The sequence below is a fragment of the Meles meles genome, chromosome 1 (genome assembly GCF_922984935.1).
Source record: "Meles meles chromosome 1, mMelMel3.1 paternal haplotype, whole genome shotgun sequence".
In the NCBI taxonomy this organism is placed as follows: Eukaryota; Metazoa; Chordata; class Mammalia; order Carnivora; family Mustelidae; genus Meles; species Meles meles.
Genome location: NC_060066.1, coordinates 186,385,201 through 186,402,169, shown reverse-complemented (window position 1 = coordinate 186,402,169; position 16,969 = coordinate 186,385,201). Strand labels below are relative to the sequence as shown.

The 16,969-nt window shown below is 54.6% G+C and overlaps 1 protein-coding gene across 2 annotated transcripts; it reads right to left on the bottom strand.

Moving 5' to 3' along the window:
• Positions 1-1,582: 1,582 nt before the first annotated feature.
• On the bottom strand, positions 1,583-16,606 carry HEYL (hes related family bHLH transcription factor with YRPW motif like). Of its 2 annotated transcripts, none has more exons than XM_046026240.1 (5): positions 16,450-16,606; positions 10,057-10,123; positions 8,950-9,033; positions 7,640-7,721; positions 1,583-4,584 (listed from the first exon to the last, which is right to left on the bottom strand). In XM_046026240.1, exons 1-5 carry the CDS (start codon positions 16,527-16,529, stop codon positions 3,911-3,913), a joined length of 987 nt encoding a protein of 328 aa, XP_045882196.1. In that variant the 5' UTR covers positions 16,530-16,606; the 3' UTR covers positions 1,583-3,910. The 2 variants fall into 2 exon arrangements, with proteins under 2 accessions (XP_045882196.1, XP_045882201.1); XM_046026245.1 differs by lacking the exon at positions 16,450-16,606 and adding an exon at positions 10,902-11,066.
• Between the last annotated feature and the right edge of the window lie 363 nt (positions 16,607-16,969).

Sequence of the window (16,969 nt, the reverse complement as noted above, 5' to 3'; positions counted from 1 at the left end):
CTACCACATTTGATCTCTCCTAACTTCAGGAGATAGTGTCTTGGTTTAGTTGTCTCATCTGTAAAATGGGAACATTCCAAGAAAAGCATGACCAACGGTGCCTGGTACGTAGTTACCACTCAGCTGATAGCCATTACTGCCTCATCCCTATTTTATCGATGAGGAAATTGAGGTTTAGGGGTGTTAAGTAACTTGCCCGAGACCACAACCCTGGTACGTGACAGAGGTGAAGGCTGAACCCAGGAAGTCTGGTTTCAGTGCCCCGGCTAGCCTGCCTTTCCTTAGTCGCCAAAAGCCTATGCTCAACTTAGAATCAACTCGCAGGGCAGCCTGTGATGTCTCCAGGTCTTTGCACAGAGGCTCCCTGTGCTGATAGAATGCCTCCTCTGGTATACCTTCAGGAAGCCTTTCTCCCAGCTGTCCCCTCCCCCATGGCCACCCCGGGCAGAGGCAGACATCCCCTCTGGGTCCCCTGAGCCATCTCAAGAGGCCCCACTCCTTTCTCACCTCAGCACACTGTCACCAGACAGAGGTCCCAGGCCTCAGGGCAACAGGTATGCTCATCACCCCTGGCTCTCCCACGTCTGGCCTGGCACAGAACAGACCTCTGCAAGTGTTTGTCGGATGGATCGCAAGCCAGATCCATCAGGGCAAGAGTGGAGAACAAGACGTGCTGGAGGGCCGTGTGCCTATGCTCAGCTGACAGTGTGCGCTCCAGCGCGAGCGCACGCACACTTTTCTTTGGCCAGAGCCTCCTCACCATTTGCCAGAACTTCCAGTCCCTTGGCCCTGCCTCTCGCTCTGCTCTCCAGCCTCCCCGCAAAGTCGGCCAGTCAGGGGTCCGCTCCTCGAGGCCTTGTGTCATCCAGCAGCTTGAGTCTGGAAGATTCCTCACCTCCTCAGTTCACTTACTCAACAAATGTCTGTTGAACACCAACTTAGAGCCAGGTATAGTGCTTGGCACTGAATCCAGGGCGGGGAGCAAGCCACACGTGGCCTCTTGGAGCTTATGTGCTGGTGGGGGACACGGTCAACCAAGAAGTAAACACACACGGATGTGCGGATGCGCATTGGCAAATGCCTCAGGGACGGAAAGAATAAGGGACTTTGAGATAGATGCGCTAACTACTCAAGCACAGTAGTCAAGGAAGCCTTCTCTGAGGAGGTGAGTTTAAGCCAAGGGTATAAAGGGCTCAGCCATGCAAAAGGTAGGGGAAGGGCATTCTGGGCAAAGGAACCATGCATGCCAAGTCCTGGAGATGGGGACAGGCCAGAATGTCTAGGAAATGACGGAAAGCCAGGGTGGCAGAAACACAGCGAACAAGATTGGAATTGGCTGGAAGTGACCAGTGGGATGAGAAGAGCTTGGTCTTTACACCAGGGTTGGTATGATATGATTTGCATGTTTAAAGCTCTCTCAGGTTGTCTTGAGAACTGAGTGGCAAAGCAGGAGGGAAGCAAGGTGACCTTGTGGAGGGTGCTGAGCTGTGGGCAGGGGAAGTGGCCAGATCAGGCAGATAGCCGTGGGCTCAGAGAGAAGTGGATGGACTCCAGAGATCTCAAGAAGTAGAATCTTTCAGGGTTTTAGAAGAACTGAAACAACTTTATTGGATGCCTGCTACAGCCCCAGCAAGGGGGTAGGAGTCGGGGACACCAGAAAGGCTTGGGAACAGAAACAGAAGATACAAGTCCTCAAACACGAAAACGAATACATAGTCACCTTTCCCACCCGCCATCTCTTGGGGAAAATGAACCCAAGATCAATTCAGATGCTGAAAGTTCTGGGCCGTTTCCAACTCATTCAATGGTGTCAACAGATTCTTTCGCAGTTGGGTCCTGGAAATGTGGGAATGGGTTTCCCATCTTCTCAGGTTATGAAGTTGCCAAAACTGCGGGACTGAAGCCCAGACCTGGTATCCTGGGAGCAGGGAGCAGGGATAGCCCAGAGGGGGGATTGGGGGCGTGGAGAAAGATTAGGAACAGCAGCGTTCTTCCCGCCCTCTGTGACAAAGGTGAAGTCGGGCTCTGCCTTCTGCCACCTCCCCCTGCCCCCCCCCCAACTTCTGGGAGCCTGCTGACTTGCCCTGCCCTCCCTCTCTGTCTCCCTTAGGAGCCCTCCCCGCTGGTGACCCACTCCCTGAGATGCTGCCCTCGCTCCCCGAGGCTGCACGTCTCAGACACATCCAGAAGCACAGAAAACTGAACGAACATTGAATATGTTAGCTCTTCATGCCTCCTGGAGGAATTTGCGTTTTCAAAAGAGATTTCTGGGTCATTTAAATGATCTCTGCCCTCTGCCCTATTTCTCCAAAAGGGCCCTTTCACCAGGGTTTTAGCAAATTCTATGTCTGAGCCCAAGGATCTCCTCAATTTAATCTCTGGGGAGGGTAGTCCCATCAAAGGGCAGGAGTGAAAGAATCTTCCCAGGGGTGACATTCGAAAGAAGCATTTACCAACCATCGCAAATAAGCACCAAGGAATTGCCGGCCGGAGGACGCCATAGCCTCTGGTCAGCCCGGCACTGATCAGCGCAGGGTCCTGGGGGAAAGCCACATGGGGCAGGGGGGCATTTGGGAGCCCTCAAGGGAAACAGATATTTGCCAGCAAGCACAGACGTGGCTCTACATTTCAACAACAGGTCTGGCAACCCGGGTCCAGTTGAACGTCAGTCCCGGGTCTGCCCCGATCTTGTCCGGTCTCTGCTGTTGCACTGGGAATGGGGGTCAGGCCATTTGCTCCCTCTGTTAGAGGACAAGTGGCCAGGGCTGGAGCTGGGTCATGAAACGGCCTCTGAGCAGAGCCGGCTGCATGGTATCCTGGGTGAACAGGATCTCAGGCCCTTGACCCACCGTGTGACCTTGAAGGGCCGAACCGCCTCTGACTGTCCTTCCTCTCGCCCCTCCTTGCAGTTATTTTTGTCCAGCTTGACAGCCCTTGGCTGTCCCACAGTCTGGGCTCTGCGAGCCGGATGCAAACCAGGCACACAAACGTCTGGTGCTGAATCCCAAGAGGGCTCCTCCCGGGGCGCCATCACATGGGAATGTGACCCTCCACGCTGTGCACCCAACAGGGACCAGGCATCTAGAGGGTGGTGATGGTGTGAGAAGCAGGGAGCTGTGTTCTCCACTCAAACCCGGCTCTTGTCTGGGAGTGCTGTCCCAGGCCTGCTGGTAAGGACCGCCTGTTTTGGAGTCTTACTGCTGCCCAGAAACCTCCCAGTCTCTATGCAGGGAACTGTGGCTTAGCCGGAGGGGAGGGGTCTGCAGTGGGGTAGAACACCTGAGCAGGCCGTGCTGGGCCCCTAACCCTCAGGCTTTGGCTGCGGTGGACAGGGGTTCCTGTCCTGTGGCCCACTGCGGTGGGGTGGACGGGGCAGACGGGGTTTCCCCAGAGACCACTTTGTGGCCCCTGCTCCGTTACTGTCTCCGGAAGTGAGGCAGACACTATGTCCTGGCCCTGGGGGCCTGGGAATGCTGCACCAGTCACTGCACAAGCTGGATTCTGAACTCTCTAGACAAGCAGCCGGCCTGAGGCTGTTGTGCCTTTTAGGGTCAAGCTTTGTTCCCAGACCTTAGATTCGAGCCTGCTGCTCTCTGAGTCTACTGCTCTCTGTGTGCCGGGGCAGGAAAGGGTCTGGACAAAGCTTGTCGGGGCCCTCCTCCCAGGACTTATTTGTCCCAGGTAAGAAGTGAGACCAGGCCTCTGAGATTAGAACAGCTCCAGGAGAGCTGGGTCGACAAGCTGGGATGGGCAGTGAGGAGGGGAGGTGGGCCAAAGGAGGAGGGGGCCTCTGATGGGTGAGGGAAATGCCATCACAGACAGGAGCCAGGCCAGGAAGCAGGGCAGAAGACAGCACTGTTTTTAGAGCTCCTGGAAAAAGAACCCTCCTCGCTCCTGGGGAGAAGCCAGCTCAGAAAGCCCCGATTTCAGTGATTTCAGAGACCCAGGAATGGCAGGGCCCAGCTCCTGCTGGCCTCCCAGCTGCCCCTGGGGAAGACGGCCTGGGGGCAGGAACAGCCACATAAGCAGGGGACCCCACAATGCCAGGAGGCACAGGGGAAGAAGATCGTAGGAGGGGTGCCATGTGGCTGCTCCTGGCAGCCCTGATGCTGGGGGCTACAGGCAGGGGGGCAGCTGGTCTCTCCAAGGGGCGGGCCCTCCGCATGGAAGATGCCCCTCGACTGGGCAGCAAATTCCTGCGGGCTGGCAGGATGGTGCCAGTGCCTCTGCGCACAGGAGCGGTTCGGAGGGCCTGGAGGGGGTAAGCGAGAGAGGGGGTGCTGGGCAGGATGGGAGCGGGCACTCTTCCCAGGATAGTGAGCTGGTTGCTCGGGGCTGACAGCCCTGGACAACTATGGAAGAAGGACCAGGGCCAGGTGGGGAAGGCCAGGGGGCCAGCGGGCGTGGGAGAAGGCTCCATCTCAGCTGCATAGCTGTTGAGGTGCGAGAGAAGACGAATCCGGACGGGGTCTGCACGGCTGCTTGGCCCTTCCAGGACCCCCAGGTACCTGATGACCTCGGTGAGGCACTCCCGAAAACCGATGCTGCGGAAGTCCACTGCCAAGGCTCTGGCATCAAAGAATCCTGCAAAGCGAGGTGTGGTGAGGGTGTGGGCCAGGCAAGGGCCAAGGGCAGATCCTGGGGTCAGGCCTGTGTGACCTTGCACCTGCCACCTCACTCCTTTGAGACCCTGTCTCCACCTCCGTAAAATGGGAATAATCACCCCTATGTGGGGTAGAGGGGACACACTGTGAGGATCCAATGAGTTCACTGAACTAGGAAGAATGATAAAACATGGAGTACCATTTTCATCGACATCTATGATAAACGCAGAGAAGAAACATGGCGACCAGGATAATGTCATTTAAGTGAATACCTGCCAGGTGTGAAAGGCCTGCGCCCATGGAAGGTGGCGGGTCAGGGCGGGTCAGTGGGGATGGGGGAATCCTCAGAGAAGGCAGTATAGTGTCATACCATCGCCTGAGGTCTCTGGAGGCCAGGAGAGCTGAGTTCAAATCCCAGCTCTGCCACTTAACTAGTGGCTTGACCATGGATGTATCTCTTAATCTCTCTAAGCCTCAATTTCCTTGGCTATAAAATGGGCATAGAGTAATACTTGCCACACAGGGTCGTGCGGGTGGAACAGGGGACAGAAATAGTCCCTGACTTCGAAGTTAGCCGTCATTTACACTTGACCCTCAAACAACACAGGGGTTAGGGACATCGATCCTCCCCCAGCACAGTTGAACACCTGAGTAAACTTTTGACTCCCCCCAAAACTACTAGTAATGAGAACCACCAGAGATCACTTTTTACTGTGATAGCAGTCTGGAGAGACGGACAGCTCAGGCCCGATGATTAGTGCCATGTGCAGTCTTAAGCAGATACTTGGCAACAGGTGAATTCATTGCAAGAGTAACAGGAGGCAGCTAGGAAATTATTACTGGAGTATAGTAGGTACATACCACAGTTAACTCGGTACAGATACAATTCACCACATCTTTACGTCTACATCTCTCTGTGCGGCAAATGGCACTGTGTACGTCTGAAAGGGTTTTTATGAGGAAGTTCCGCTAAATTTTAACTTCAATAATAAATGTGTGTATATATTATGGTAGTAAGTGATAAAACAGAATTGTATCTTTGTTTACTTTATGCATTCATGACATTCAATATTTAGAGCCTATGTGGTATGTGTGCCATTTTTTTTTCCAAACGGTTGCAAATCTCCAAAAATGTTTCCACTTAGTGTAAAAACTCTGCACATAAGTAGAGCTGCACTATTCAAACCTGTGTTCAGGGCTTAACTGCGTATGACTGGCCTGGCTCTTGGAGGCATGTGAGTTTGTGCCCTCGCCTGCAGGGCGGTCAGGAAAGCAGGACCTGACTCTGGTCCTCAGTGGCTGCCACCACCAGGCTGGGATCCTCACTCAGTCTGACTAGTGTCAGTGAGGTCTGACCAGGTGGCCTGGCCTCGGAGGTATTCAGTTCACACTGCCTTTCTACTTGCCCTTCTCTCAACCATCCTCCGTGCAGAGACAGACCAGCCTCAATGAGCACTGGCCTCATGACTCTGGCTGCAAGCATCTGGTCCTTGGTTCACAGCTGAGGCTCCCACAGAGGGACAGCTCTGCAGGAGATGGTGTTTGGAGTCAGGCCTCCTTGAGGGCAAGACCTTCCTTGGCTGTATACTTAGCCATGTGAGTTTGAATAAGTGCCTTCAGTTTCTGCGTTTGCTGTTCTTCTTCAGCTAACATATTCTGAGTTCTTATAAGGCACTCAATTCCCATCATCTGATTTAATCCTCAGAAAAATCCTATCATTCCTGTTCTAGAGATGAGAACACCGAGGCGCAGAGAAGTTAAATCACTGTCAAAGGTCATGAAGCTAGCAAGTAATAGAACCAAATTCACAATTCATGGGATTTGAATCAGTTAGATTCAGGATTCTAACCCAAAGCCAGGGCTCTAAGCCAGTCCTGTCCTCCATTAGCCCTTGGCCAGAGAAGGGGGATGCCAACAACCCCCAGCCTCGAGATTCTTGTCAGAATCAAATGAGATAATATTGGTGAAAGCATTTTGAAACTATAAAATGCTGGCCAAAATATTAGTCACTATTTTTCTTTGAATTGGATACCCATAAATGTAGTGGAGAGCTCTCCCCCACTGGTTGATTAGAATCAGAAGTTTTCACTGTTAGCCATGCATTCCTTTGGCAGAAGTTCTCAAAGAGACCACCTGCATCAGGGTCATCGGGCGTGTTTGCTAAACATGCAAATTCCTAACCTCCAGGCCAGGCCTCCTCGCTCAGCATCTCTGGGGTGTGCCCTGTGGCTGTCTGCCCCCAGATGATACTGTGGCTCACTGAAGCCGGAGAAGCACCAGGCTGGGTCACTCAAAATGCGACTGCCCCCTCCAAAGGTGTCCAAGTTAAGGTTTTAGGACTTAGGTCTTTGTGGCCCAGCTCTGTGGAGCTGTCAAGATTGCTCAATTGTGAAATCGCCAAAATACACAGCAAGGCTTCATGCAGACAAAATTTCCATTTGTCCAGAAGTCTTTTTAAAGCCACAGTTCAGCGACTTCACAATAATGGACCAGCCCAAAATAACAGCACGAGTTACATTTGGGTTCTACTACAATCCCATGACGGATCTTCAACTGTGAGCATGACCTATGGTCCCAGTGGTGCTAAGGACACCATATGACCCCAGCACTAGCCCACAAGGCACACCAGTAAACAGCTGTGGGTAAACATCTCAGGCAGCCCCTCCCAGGGTTTTAACTGGGATCCCAGTGAGAATGAGTTCATTCAGGCTAAGGTTTAAGGAGGGTGGGGGTTAAGGTAGGGAACCTGTAGGGACAGTCTATGTAGATGAGCTCCTCCAAGGGCTAAGGCTGGAAGGAGCAGAGTTGAGGGCAAGGTGGGGACCAACGGGGATGCTGACAGCAGAGAGGACAATGCTGAAAGGAGAGAGCCAGGCTTTGTGACTGCTGCCCCTGGACCTGCTCCAGCCCCACCACAGACCGTGAGTTCCTTGAGGCCAGAGACCACGTCTACTCTGCTCACCAATGGACTGCAAGGGCCTAGCCCCCAGATATGTGTTTCATGAATGACTCCCCGGAGAGAAGAGCATGGGTACCTGTCCCACCAGCAGCATGGAGCATTTTCAAGTGGTCCACTGTCATCTGCAGGACCTCGGCCTTCTCCAGCTTGGAGGAGCCCTGTGTGCACAGAAGACAGGAGTGTGAAGGCCTCCCGCCGACCTCTCGCTCCCCTCCCTGTGATGTCATCAGCCCTCACCGGCTCCATGTCCCCATCTTCCTCCCACTCCACCACCGCCTACAGGCAGCCTTCTGATTTGGCCAAGGTTTCCAGAACGAACAGATTCTCTTCTGTTCCCGTTTCAGTGCACGTGCACCCCTGCACTGCCGAGCATCCTTCCCAAAACTCCTCCTTCCCTTGACTTTTTCTGGCTTCTTCTACCTTGCTCTGCCTGTTCCCTTAAAATGGGCTGTTCCCCAGTGGGCACTGGCTTCCTTTTCTCACTTGCACATTCTCCCCTGAAGGTCTCGTCAACCTCCATGGCTTGGCGCACCATCTGCAGAATCCCACTCCCATGTACCAACCAGCCTCCTCGACCAGCTTTCCTGGGAATCCAACATTACATTCACCATGCCCAAGATCTAGCTCACCCTCTTAGCCCCACAGCACTTCCTCTTCCCCAGTTCTTTCTCTTGAACAATGTTTGCTATGCCTCCAGCATCCCCTGGGCTCCCAGGGGAAACCTGAGGGTCAGATTCTCCCTGTGAACTCCTGAGGGCAGGCACCAGGTCTAGGTCATGGCCTGTGAAAATTTCAGCAAACACCTCTGGAAAGACTGACTGGTTCTCACCAGCGTGAAGGAAGTCACATGACCCATGGCCTTGCCTTGGAGCGCAGGGTGGAGAAACTTGGAGACTGATTTCTCCATCTGACTCCCTCCCCACTGCCACCATCCTACTGCACACGGGCAGTGGCAGGGGGCTCACACCCCAAGCAGCCTGCTCTGCTTTCAAACAGCTCTGGAACTGTCCGCGCTGCAGAGGGTGAGGGGACTCTAGAGGCACACAGTTCTGTGGTCCAGTTCTGTTCTGCGACCTCCTAGTTGTGTGACCAAGTGCAAGGTACTTCACCTCTTGTGCCTCAGTTTCCTTATCTGTGCAACGGGCATAATCATCTCTACCCTTTAGGATCATTTTGAGGATTCCTGTCAAGCGGTGATGGAAAGAAAGCCCCAACATCGGAGACACCAGAATCAATATAAATTTCCAGCCCCTTTGTCCCTGGCTGATACCAGCAGGTGACAGGTATCAGCAAACGAGGCACCAGCACGTCAAGCAGCTGCTGCCAATCAGTACGACATGCCACCTGCCTGAGGTTTCCTCTGGCACCAACAGGAATATCACATACCTGTTTCTCAAAGGCGGTGGGGACCAAGCGTCGCAACTCAGAAAGGCTGCTGTTGATGCGGTCTCGGCGCCGTTTCTCTATGATCTAAAACACAATGACAGGAATTTACTCACGGGCACTTCGCTGGTTTCCAACGTGCTTTGAGGAACACTGACTCATATCTTCCCTCACAATACTTCTGTGAGGGAGGGAAATCTGTTCTTACTTAAGGGGGGAGGAAACCGAGGCTCAGAGGGTGGCAGTGACTTGCTTACGGTCACACAGCGAGGCAGTGCAAAGCTGGGAGTGGAACTCCAATCTCTTGTTGCGGTCTGCAGGGGTGATGTTCAAAATGCTCAACCACAGATCAGAGCACCCATCAGAGCAGGGACATCAGCCACAGCCCCGCAGAAGGCCCCGGAGGGCTCCGGCCGGCCAAGCTTACCCTTTCAGTTGTCGGGTGGTGAACAGGCATTGCTTCCAGCTGGGAAGGCCTCTCATTCACACAACCTCATTCTCACCTCACCCTACTGGTAGCTGAATACTGATAGCAGGGCAGACATTATGACCCCCATTTTACAGATAAAGATGAGGGCTGGAAGGAAGTGGTTGGCCTAAGTGAGTGGCAGGGCTGGTCTTTGCCCCACTCCCAGTCTTTGGATGCCCAGGGCAGAAGCACAGCTGCATCCTGGGGGCATAAGAGGGTGGGGGCTGAGATGAGGCGGCAGAGAGCCAGCCAGGGAGCCACCTTCTTCTGTTCCCCCACCCAGCACCCTGAGAGGAAATGAAAGTTCTGGTCTTGGACAGGAGAGGGGGAGGCTGGATTAAACAGTAAGGCGTAACTGCATGTCAGGTGTCCTGAGTGTATTACATTAATTCATTTAATCTTCAAAATAGCCCTGTGAGGTAGGCACTCTCACTGACTGGTCCAGCTACACAGCTGAAGAAATGAGGCAGGGAGAGGTTAGGGGGCTTACCCAAAATCTCTCTGCTAGCTCCTGGGAGAGCCAGGGTTGGCCTTCAGGCAGTCTGGATGGGGGTGGTTTTTCTGACCTGGGTTCTCCTGGCCAGGCCCTGGGGACTCAGGGCAAAGATTGGATGGGCAACTCTGCCCAGACAGACACTCACCCCTCTGCGTTTCTTCCTGGCTTGCATCTGGGACGGGCTGGGGGTGGACAGCGGCCTGGCCATCTGGCTGCAGAAGAAGAGAAAGGCTGATTTTTCAGTGCTCGGGGACCATCTCCCTGACCCGGGCTGAACTCAGAGGAGGCAGGGATGTGGGCGGGCACTGCCCCCTCCGAAGCTGGTCATGGTCTCTCCGGTGGCCCAAGACTCCCAGGCTGGGAGGCGGCGCAGGGCAGGCGTGGGTGGGGACACATTGCTCCCCAGCCAAGTCGCCCCTGCGCTTGGTTTCTTGCCCCAGGGTCGCGCGACGGCTGAGGCGGAGGTTGAGCGGGGGGCGGGGGTCGCTTGGCTCTGGGCCGGATCCGCTAGGTCTCGCCCCCTGCCCCTCGCCGCGGGCGTCGGGGAACCGCAGCCGGCCGCCGCGCTCCTGCAACCCGATCCCGGGCGGGGCGGGCGAGGGCACGGGCGGCGGCGGGGCCGGGCCGGCGGGTTGGGTTTCAGAGGGAGCCGCTGGGAAGAGCGTGGAAAGAGCAGATGCCGCCGCTTCCCACGGGCCGGGCGCGCCCGCCGCCCGCCCTCCGCCCCGCCGGCAGCTGCCGCCTCCTCCCACGCAGCGCGGCCGGGGCGAGGGGGAGGCGGCATCTGGGTCACAGGCCCCCTCGGACTCTCGGGACGCTGCCCCGGCCTCCCCCGAAGGCTGCAACCCTGTATCGCGTCGGGTCGCCCCTCCGCAGGCCTGGCACAGGATGGATGTTTGCTCGCACCCCGGGGAGTCCCTATTGCCAGGAAGAGGTTCAGCAACGCCCCCCCTCCCGGGTTGGGGGGACGGCTTTCCTGCCGCGACTGACCGAAATTTTCTCCAGCCCAACAGCTCGCCCCGCTAACGGTTTCCTGCTTCAGAGGCTCTCCCGGAACACAGGGGATTCGCGGGTTTGCACAGAGGGCCATTCATTTGGCCAACACCCCGGAGGTCCCATTCAGGTCCAGGGCTGCACTGGACACGGTCGCCAGGCCCCAGCCGTCCAGACACTCAGCTCCCGGTGGAGATGCCCTATCAATGAATAACTTTAGACAAGGGGACTCCCCTGCCATTTCCAAATGCAAAATGCCACACATCTGAGCATGTACCCGTCAGCTCGCCTCTGCTCCACCACCACCCCTGTCTTCCCCGGGGCCCCCATCTCAGCAAAGGCACCCCATCTCCCAGCTCTGTGAGGCCACCTGGCCACCACTACCTTTGATTCCTTTTCTGTCCTCACCCACCTCATCCAAAAATGCCCGTTCCATGTGAGATACGTCTCTCCTCTGTCCTACTTATTTCCACTCCTGCTTAAAGGACAAAATCTGTCATCTGTCACCTGGACTGCTGCAAGAGTCTATTGCTGGATCCCTTTGCACCCCTTTGACCCCCCTACAAACAGGCCTAGTGATCATTTAAATACACATCTGATTTTGTCACTCTCTTAAAACTCCTCAGGGCCTTCCCAGTGCTTTCAGGATCAAGGCCATCATCTTCCAGGTGGCCCAGCTGGCTCTCGTCACCTCCTAGACTCAACCCTCCTTTGCTCTGTGTGCTGCAGCCTGTGAACGCTCTACTCCTTCCTGTGGTTGCACATACTGTTCCCTTAGCCTAGAGTTCTCTGGTGCTCCCTGTCTCCCCACCCCCAAGCCTCAGCCTCTTTGCCTAGTACCTTCTACCACTGTTCAGATCTCAACACAAATGCCACCTTCCTGGGGGAGCCTTTTTTGACATCCCTCCTCCCATTAGGTAGCCCCTGATCTACCCTCTCCTATCATCCTGCATTCATAGCATGGATGCCCATTTGTTGTTTTTTATGTATATGATTATTTGATTAATGTCTATCTCTCCAGCAAGTACGTAGGCTCCCTGAGGTCACAAACCATGTCTGTCTCGTTCATCATTGCAGCCCCAGTACCCAGCAAGTGCTTGGAGCACAGCAGAGCCCATGGTTGCGCTCCCTCCTCCTGCCCCCATCTTTGGCATCACTGGGGAGCAGAGAAGTGACACGGTAAATGCTACCTCCTAGGCTTTTGTGGAATGGGGACCTATGTGGCTCACCAGGAGGGTCCCAGTCCGTGTAACTATCCTCTTGGCATGAGAGGCTAGATCATTTTCATCAAGTGCTCAAAGAAAGAAGCTTGCAGGAAAGTCCACATCAACAGTGATCAAATCCCCCTGCTATGTCCCTGGCTTTGTCCAGCTACATCTGGAAAAGGGCATCTCCTTCCAAACATCTGGATGAGAAAGGCTGGTAAGCTCCTGGGAGGAATGGCCCAGCAAGCTAGGTCCAGGGCTCAGATGGCCAGATCCTGAGATCTGTAAGGCAGCTTGTTTACAAAGCTATGCTCAGGACAAGCCCCAAGAGCCAAGGGATACTAAAACATGACCTTTGTCTGCCCCCCAGACTGGATAAGGAGTCCCTAGGGGTATTGGGTTAGCACTGCGCACGTCACTGCCCCTCAGCCTGATCCCTCCTCAGGGACCATCTGTCGGAGGCTGGCGCGCCCCTTGTAGGACACAATAGCTCTGCAATCCCTTTATCCACTCTCCTGGTCACTCATTCTCTGTAGTATTATCCCCTTCCCCGACTCCCATATCTCACAGGAAAACCTCACTTCACAGTTTTCTTGGCATCGTTACATATATTTCCCTCCTTTGAGCCCAACAAAAGCCCCATTTTACAGATGAGGATGCTGAGGCTTGGAGACCAAAGGCAGCTTGTCCAGCCTATGCAGCTGCTAAAGACCAAAGCCAGCATGGGAATCCATGTCTTCTGGCTCCAAAATCAGCATTGTTTTCCCTCTTAATTCCTATTTCCTGTCTGTCTGAATAGCCCTCCAGTCCCCTTATCCTTAAAGCTCCCAAGAGCTCAACCAGAGCTCACTTCCAGGCTGTGATCTGGCCCTGACACTGGGGGGAGGTGTGAGAGCTTCTTGTCTGACAGTCTGAAAATAAGGCAGATTTTCACAGACCCAGAGAAGATATGCTGACCACCAAAATCTGCTCCAGGGGCCTTCAGTGGTCCCTAGCAAGATTTCTGGGGAGGTCTCTTGGGGTGGGGTTGCAGGGGGGGGCAGCATTCTAGGTGGTCTGGCTGCCAGTCCCGACTGCCCTCAGCACTCACCCTTGGGCCCCCTGGGGCACTCCCCCCCAAACCCTTACAGATAGATGACTCCACTCATTTTGCATTAACCAAAGGCAGAATCATGATATCCCCAGTGAAGGGTTTTGGGAAGCGCTGAGCCCACTTGCAAATCTGAGAGGGGAAGGGTCTGTTCCAGGCCACACAGCAAATTAGAGGAAATTCCAGAACTGGAGCCAAGTCTCCTGGCTTTTAATCCAGTGCTCTTCCCAGTGCACCCTGTATTGCCACCCCCTCCTCCACCATGTGTGTCCCAGAGCCAGTACTCCTTGTTCTAGACAGTACTTCCACAGTCACTTGTCTCATTTATTGCACAACAGCCCTGTGAACTAAATCTTACTGGGGCTATTTCACATTAGGAAAAATAATCATTTGATAGATGGAGTGACAGAGACACAAAGAGTTAAGAATCATGCCCAGCGGGATGCCTGGGTGGCTCAGTGGGTTAAAGCCTCTGCCTTCAGCTCAGGTCATGATCCCAGGGCCCTGGGATGGAGCCCCGCATGGGCTCTCTGCTCAGCCAGGAGCCTGCTTCCTCCTCTCCCTCTGCCTGCCTCTCTGCCTACTTGTGATCTCCGTCTGTCCAATAAATAAATAAATAAAAGAATCATGCCCAGCAAATCATCAGGCTCCTGATCTTTTCATTAGGCCAAGATGCCTTGTGAACATGGCACCTTCCAATTGAATGGTGACCCCTTCTACAGCAGCCTTTGTTGGAAGTTACCTTGGGCTAAATCAGGGAGCTGTGCAGTTTAGGAACATTACCTCATCAAAGCACCCCCCCCCCCACCCGTGAGGTAGGTATTAGCTTCCCTGTGTTGTAAGGGAGAAAATCTGAAGTCCAGAAATGCCCATGTTAATGGTGGTGAGAATTAAACTCAGGTCTGACATCAAAGGCCACCATGTGCCTTAAATCATGTAGGAGAGATCCACAGGCCCCAACCCAGTGCCTGATATATGACAGGTGTTCACTGAATGTTCACAGAGGGGGAGGGGAGAGGGAAGCTATACTCTCCGTTGGGACCCAGCACGTGTCAGCAGAGTTGAGGGGTGGGGATTGCTGGGTTCAGATAGGAGATCTGTGGGTGATTTTCTCATATAGGGCAAGATGCCACCACCAGGCAGATGCCCACAGTAACAATGGAATACACCCTATTTCTTATTCTCCCATCTTCAAGTGTGGGGGATTTGCGCCCTGCCTCTGACCCCGGGGAGGCTGGCTGCCCCAGTCTTGTGGCCCTTGCCACTGTTTATCTGGCTTTCTTTGTACATGAAGCTCTTCTTCTCTGAGAGTTCCCCGAGGGCAGAGGCTTAGCAGGACACATCTGGGCCCCCCACTCCCAGCCCAGGGTCTGGGCCACAGCAGGCATCGTTCAGCACACCCTGAATTGAAGCATTGATGTCTGATGGGGGGGAGGGCCCTTTGGTGAGTGCTACAAAGAGGGGTCTATAAGTCAGCCTCTGCCAGATGTCCAACTGTTTTCTCTGCTCTGAGAGGGTCTGCTCCTTTAAGAATCTAGACAGCCTCTAACTAAAAAGGCTCTGACTAAAAAGACAAAATGCCGTGTAGGAAAAATCTGCCCACCGATCCTTTATGCCATTGCCCCAATGCCACCACCTTCAAGAAGCCCTCCCCGATCCCTCTGTGTATAAGTGACCTCTCCCTGCTTGGGGGCACTCACAGCCCACAGGCTGTCTCTCCTTCCATCTTCCATTCTGTCCATGGTCTTTGTGTGACCTGGCAGGTCACCGGCCAAAATGCAAATTCTTGGAAGACAGAGCCAGCTCTCTGGCATTAATTTCATGCCTCTGATTCATGAAGACCCAATGACATTGAATTTGAGAACGCCCTCCACTACCACCACATGGTGCTGGGCCCTTCCCCTGCTCTAGCAGGCCCAAACTTAGAGAACTGATTCTCTAAATAGCAATTTCTGCTAAACAGCATAAGAATGCTAATAAGTAGCATAGGAAATTGTATTATATACCCCCAGACCCAATTAATGTACAGGATGCAAGGGGGATATCTATTGCCTTACGTCCTGTTATAAGCTATAAATACTTGGAAACTGGTGACATTTTACTAGGATTTGTGATTGAGGTAGGATCTCCTGGTCTCAGAAAACTGAAATCACTGAAATGATGAAATCTGCTCAAAAACATCCCTAAGGATGAACTGAATCCCCCTTTCAAATTGTTCTAGAGAGTCAGGTCAGGTTTGGATGAGTCAGGCGAGATCAGATAGCCCCCCTCCCTTTCCCACTCCACATCTTCCTTTTATTTTACTGATGAGGAAACAGGCTCAGAAAGAGAAAGCAAGGGCCCAAGGTCACATGGTGAGTCGGTGGCAGGTTTGGGTCTGCAGACTCCCACTCGGTCCCTGCTGCTCTTTCAGGGCTCTGGGCATCACATGTTGGGTGCGTGACACGAATTAAACATTTGCTATGTGCTAAGCCCTCTGCTAAGCCCGTGACATCCATGCATCACCGTATTTGATTTTCCCGGTAAACCTGGGATCGGTTCTGTTATTTATACCCATTCCACTGATGAGGAAACTGAAGCTTAGATTGTTCACAGAACTGGGGAAAGTGGAATGGTACCGGTGGAGTTCGTTCCACAGGTTTGAAGCAAGTCAGAATATTTACCAGGAGCTGAGAGGCATTGGCAGCAGGGTGTGCATTAGAAAGAGTGTTGGAATTGGAATCTAGGCCCCTGCACTGGTCAGCTAGTATTTTCTTCGGTACCAAAACCTTCATTCCAAAGTCCAGTTTGCTCAAGGGAGGGAGCTCCTTCCCCCTGTAAGCCTTTTGTGTACTACATGGAAAGTGCACCCAAGCCAGGGTAGAATAGAGAAAATATGGCTATTCTGCCTACTCAGCGGGGGTGTGGAACCATGAGGGTTTCCTAAGATCTTCAGAGAAAACTCTCCAATAGCTTCAAACTGGCACTTCTACAGAAAGACTATCACCAACTGGGCATGAAACCCCAGAGCTGAATTCCACTTCCATCCCGGCACCCTGGGCTGAAATGGCCCAGAGCGCAGAGGATCCAGACACTCGTGCGTGTCACGGCCCACGCTGCACACGTGCCCCCACTCGCACCTCCCCCCGCCAACACACACACCTGCGGGCCTTCCGCCCACACCTGCACCTCCTGAGGCCTTATGGAGAGATAGTCCTAAGGCCCGCTGAACCCGTCCAGGCACTCCCAGTATCCCCATCCCGGCCCTCACCTCAGCTCGCCCTCGCGGCCCACGTCGATGGGTCCGTCGGACTCGCTGTCAGACCCGCTCGGTTCCCTGGGCCGCTTCATGGCGAGCGCAGGCTCTGGGTCTCCGCGCGACGGTGCCCGCTCCCGGCCGGGAAGTCGGGCCCCGCCCCGGCCCCGCCCCGGCCCCGCCCCGGTCCCGCCGCCCTTTCCCAGGGCCCTCTCCTGCGCCGCAGCCCCGGCGCCCCGGCGCCCCCTCGCCCCCGCGGTGACGCGCAGGCCGAGCCGTGGGAAGGCCCCGGGCGGTCACCGCCCCCTCCGACGGCTGGGAGGTCCGGCTCCGCTCCGCCGCCCTGGCCGCGGCGGGCGCGCTGGGTGGCCTTGGGCAGGTGCCCTTGGAGGCCCACCTCCGGGGAAGCCGGGGGTCCTCGTCTGTCCCTGGTTCGCCAGGGGTGCTGCGGGTCTCTGGGGGCGCCCCTCCGGGATGCCCCAGTTTCTGCAAGGGTCGAGCCCGTCGGCTCCTGCCTCCTGGGGTTCTGGGAAGA

What these genes read in the sequence shown, in the direction of transcription:
- HEYL (XM_046026240.1), bottom strand. Translation starts at nt 16,529, where the DNA reads ATGAAGCGGCCCAGGGAACCGAGCGGGTCTGACAGCGAGTCCGACGGA. An exon ending in CCAGGAAGAAACGCAGAGGG is followed by an intron (nt 9,034 to 10,056) that starts GTGAGTGTCTGT and finishes ATTGTGTTTTAG; the next exon opens with ATCATAGAGAAACGGCGCCG. An exon ending in CCACCGCCTTTGAGAAACAG is followed by an intron (nt 7,722 to 8,949) that starts GTATGTGATATT and finishes CTGTGCACACAG; the next exon opens with GGCTCCTCCAAGCTGGAGAA.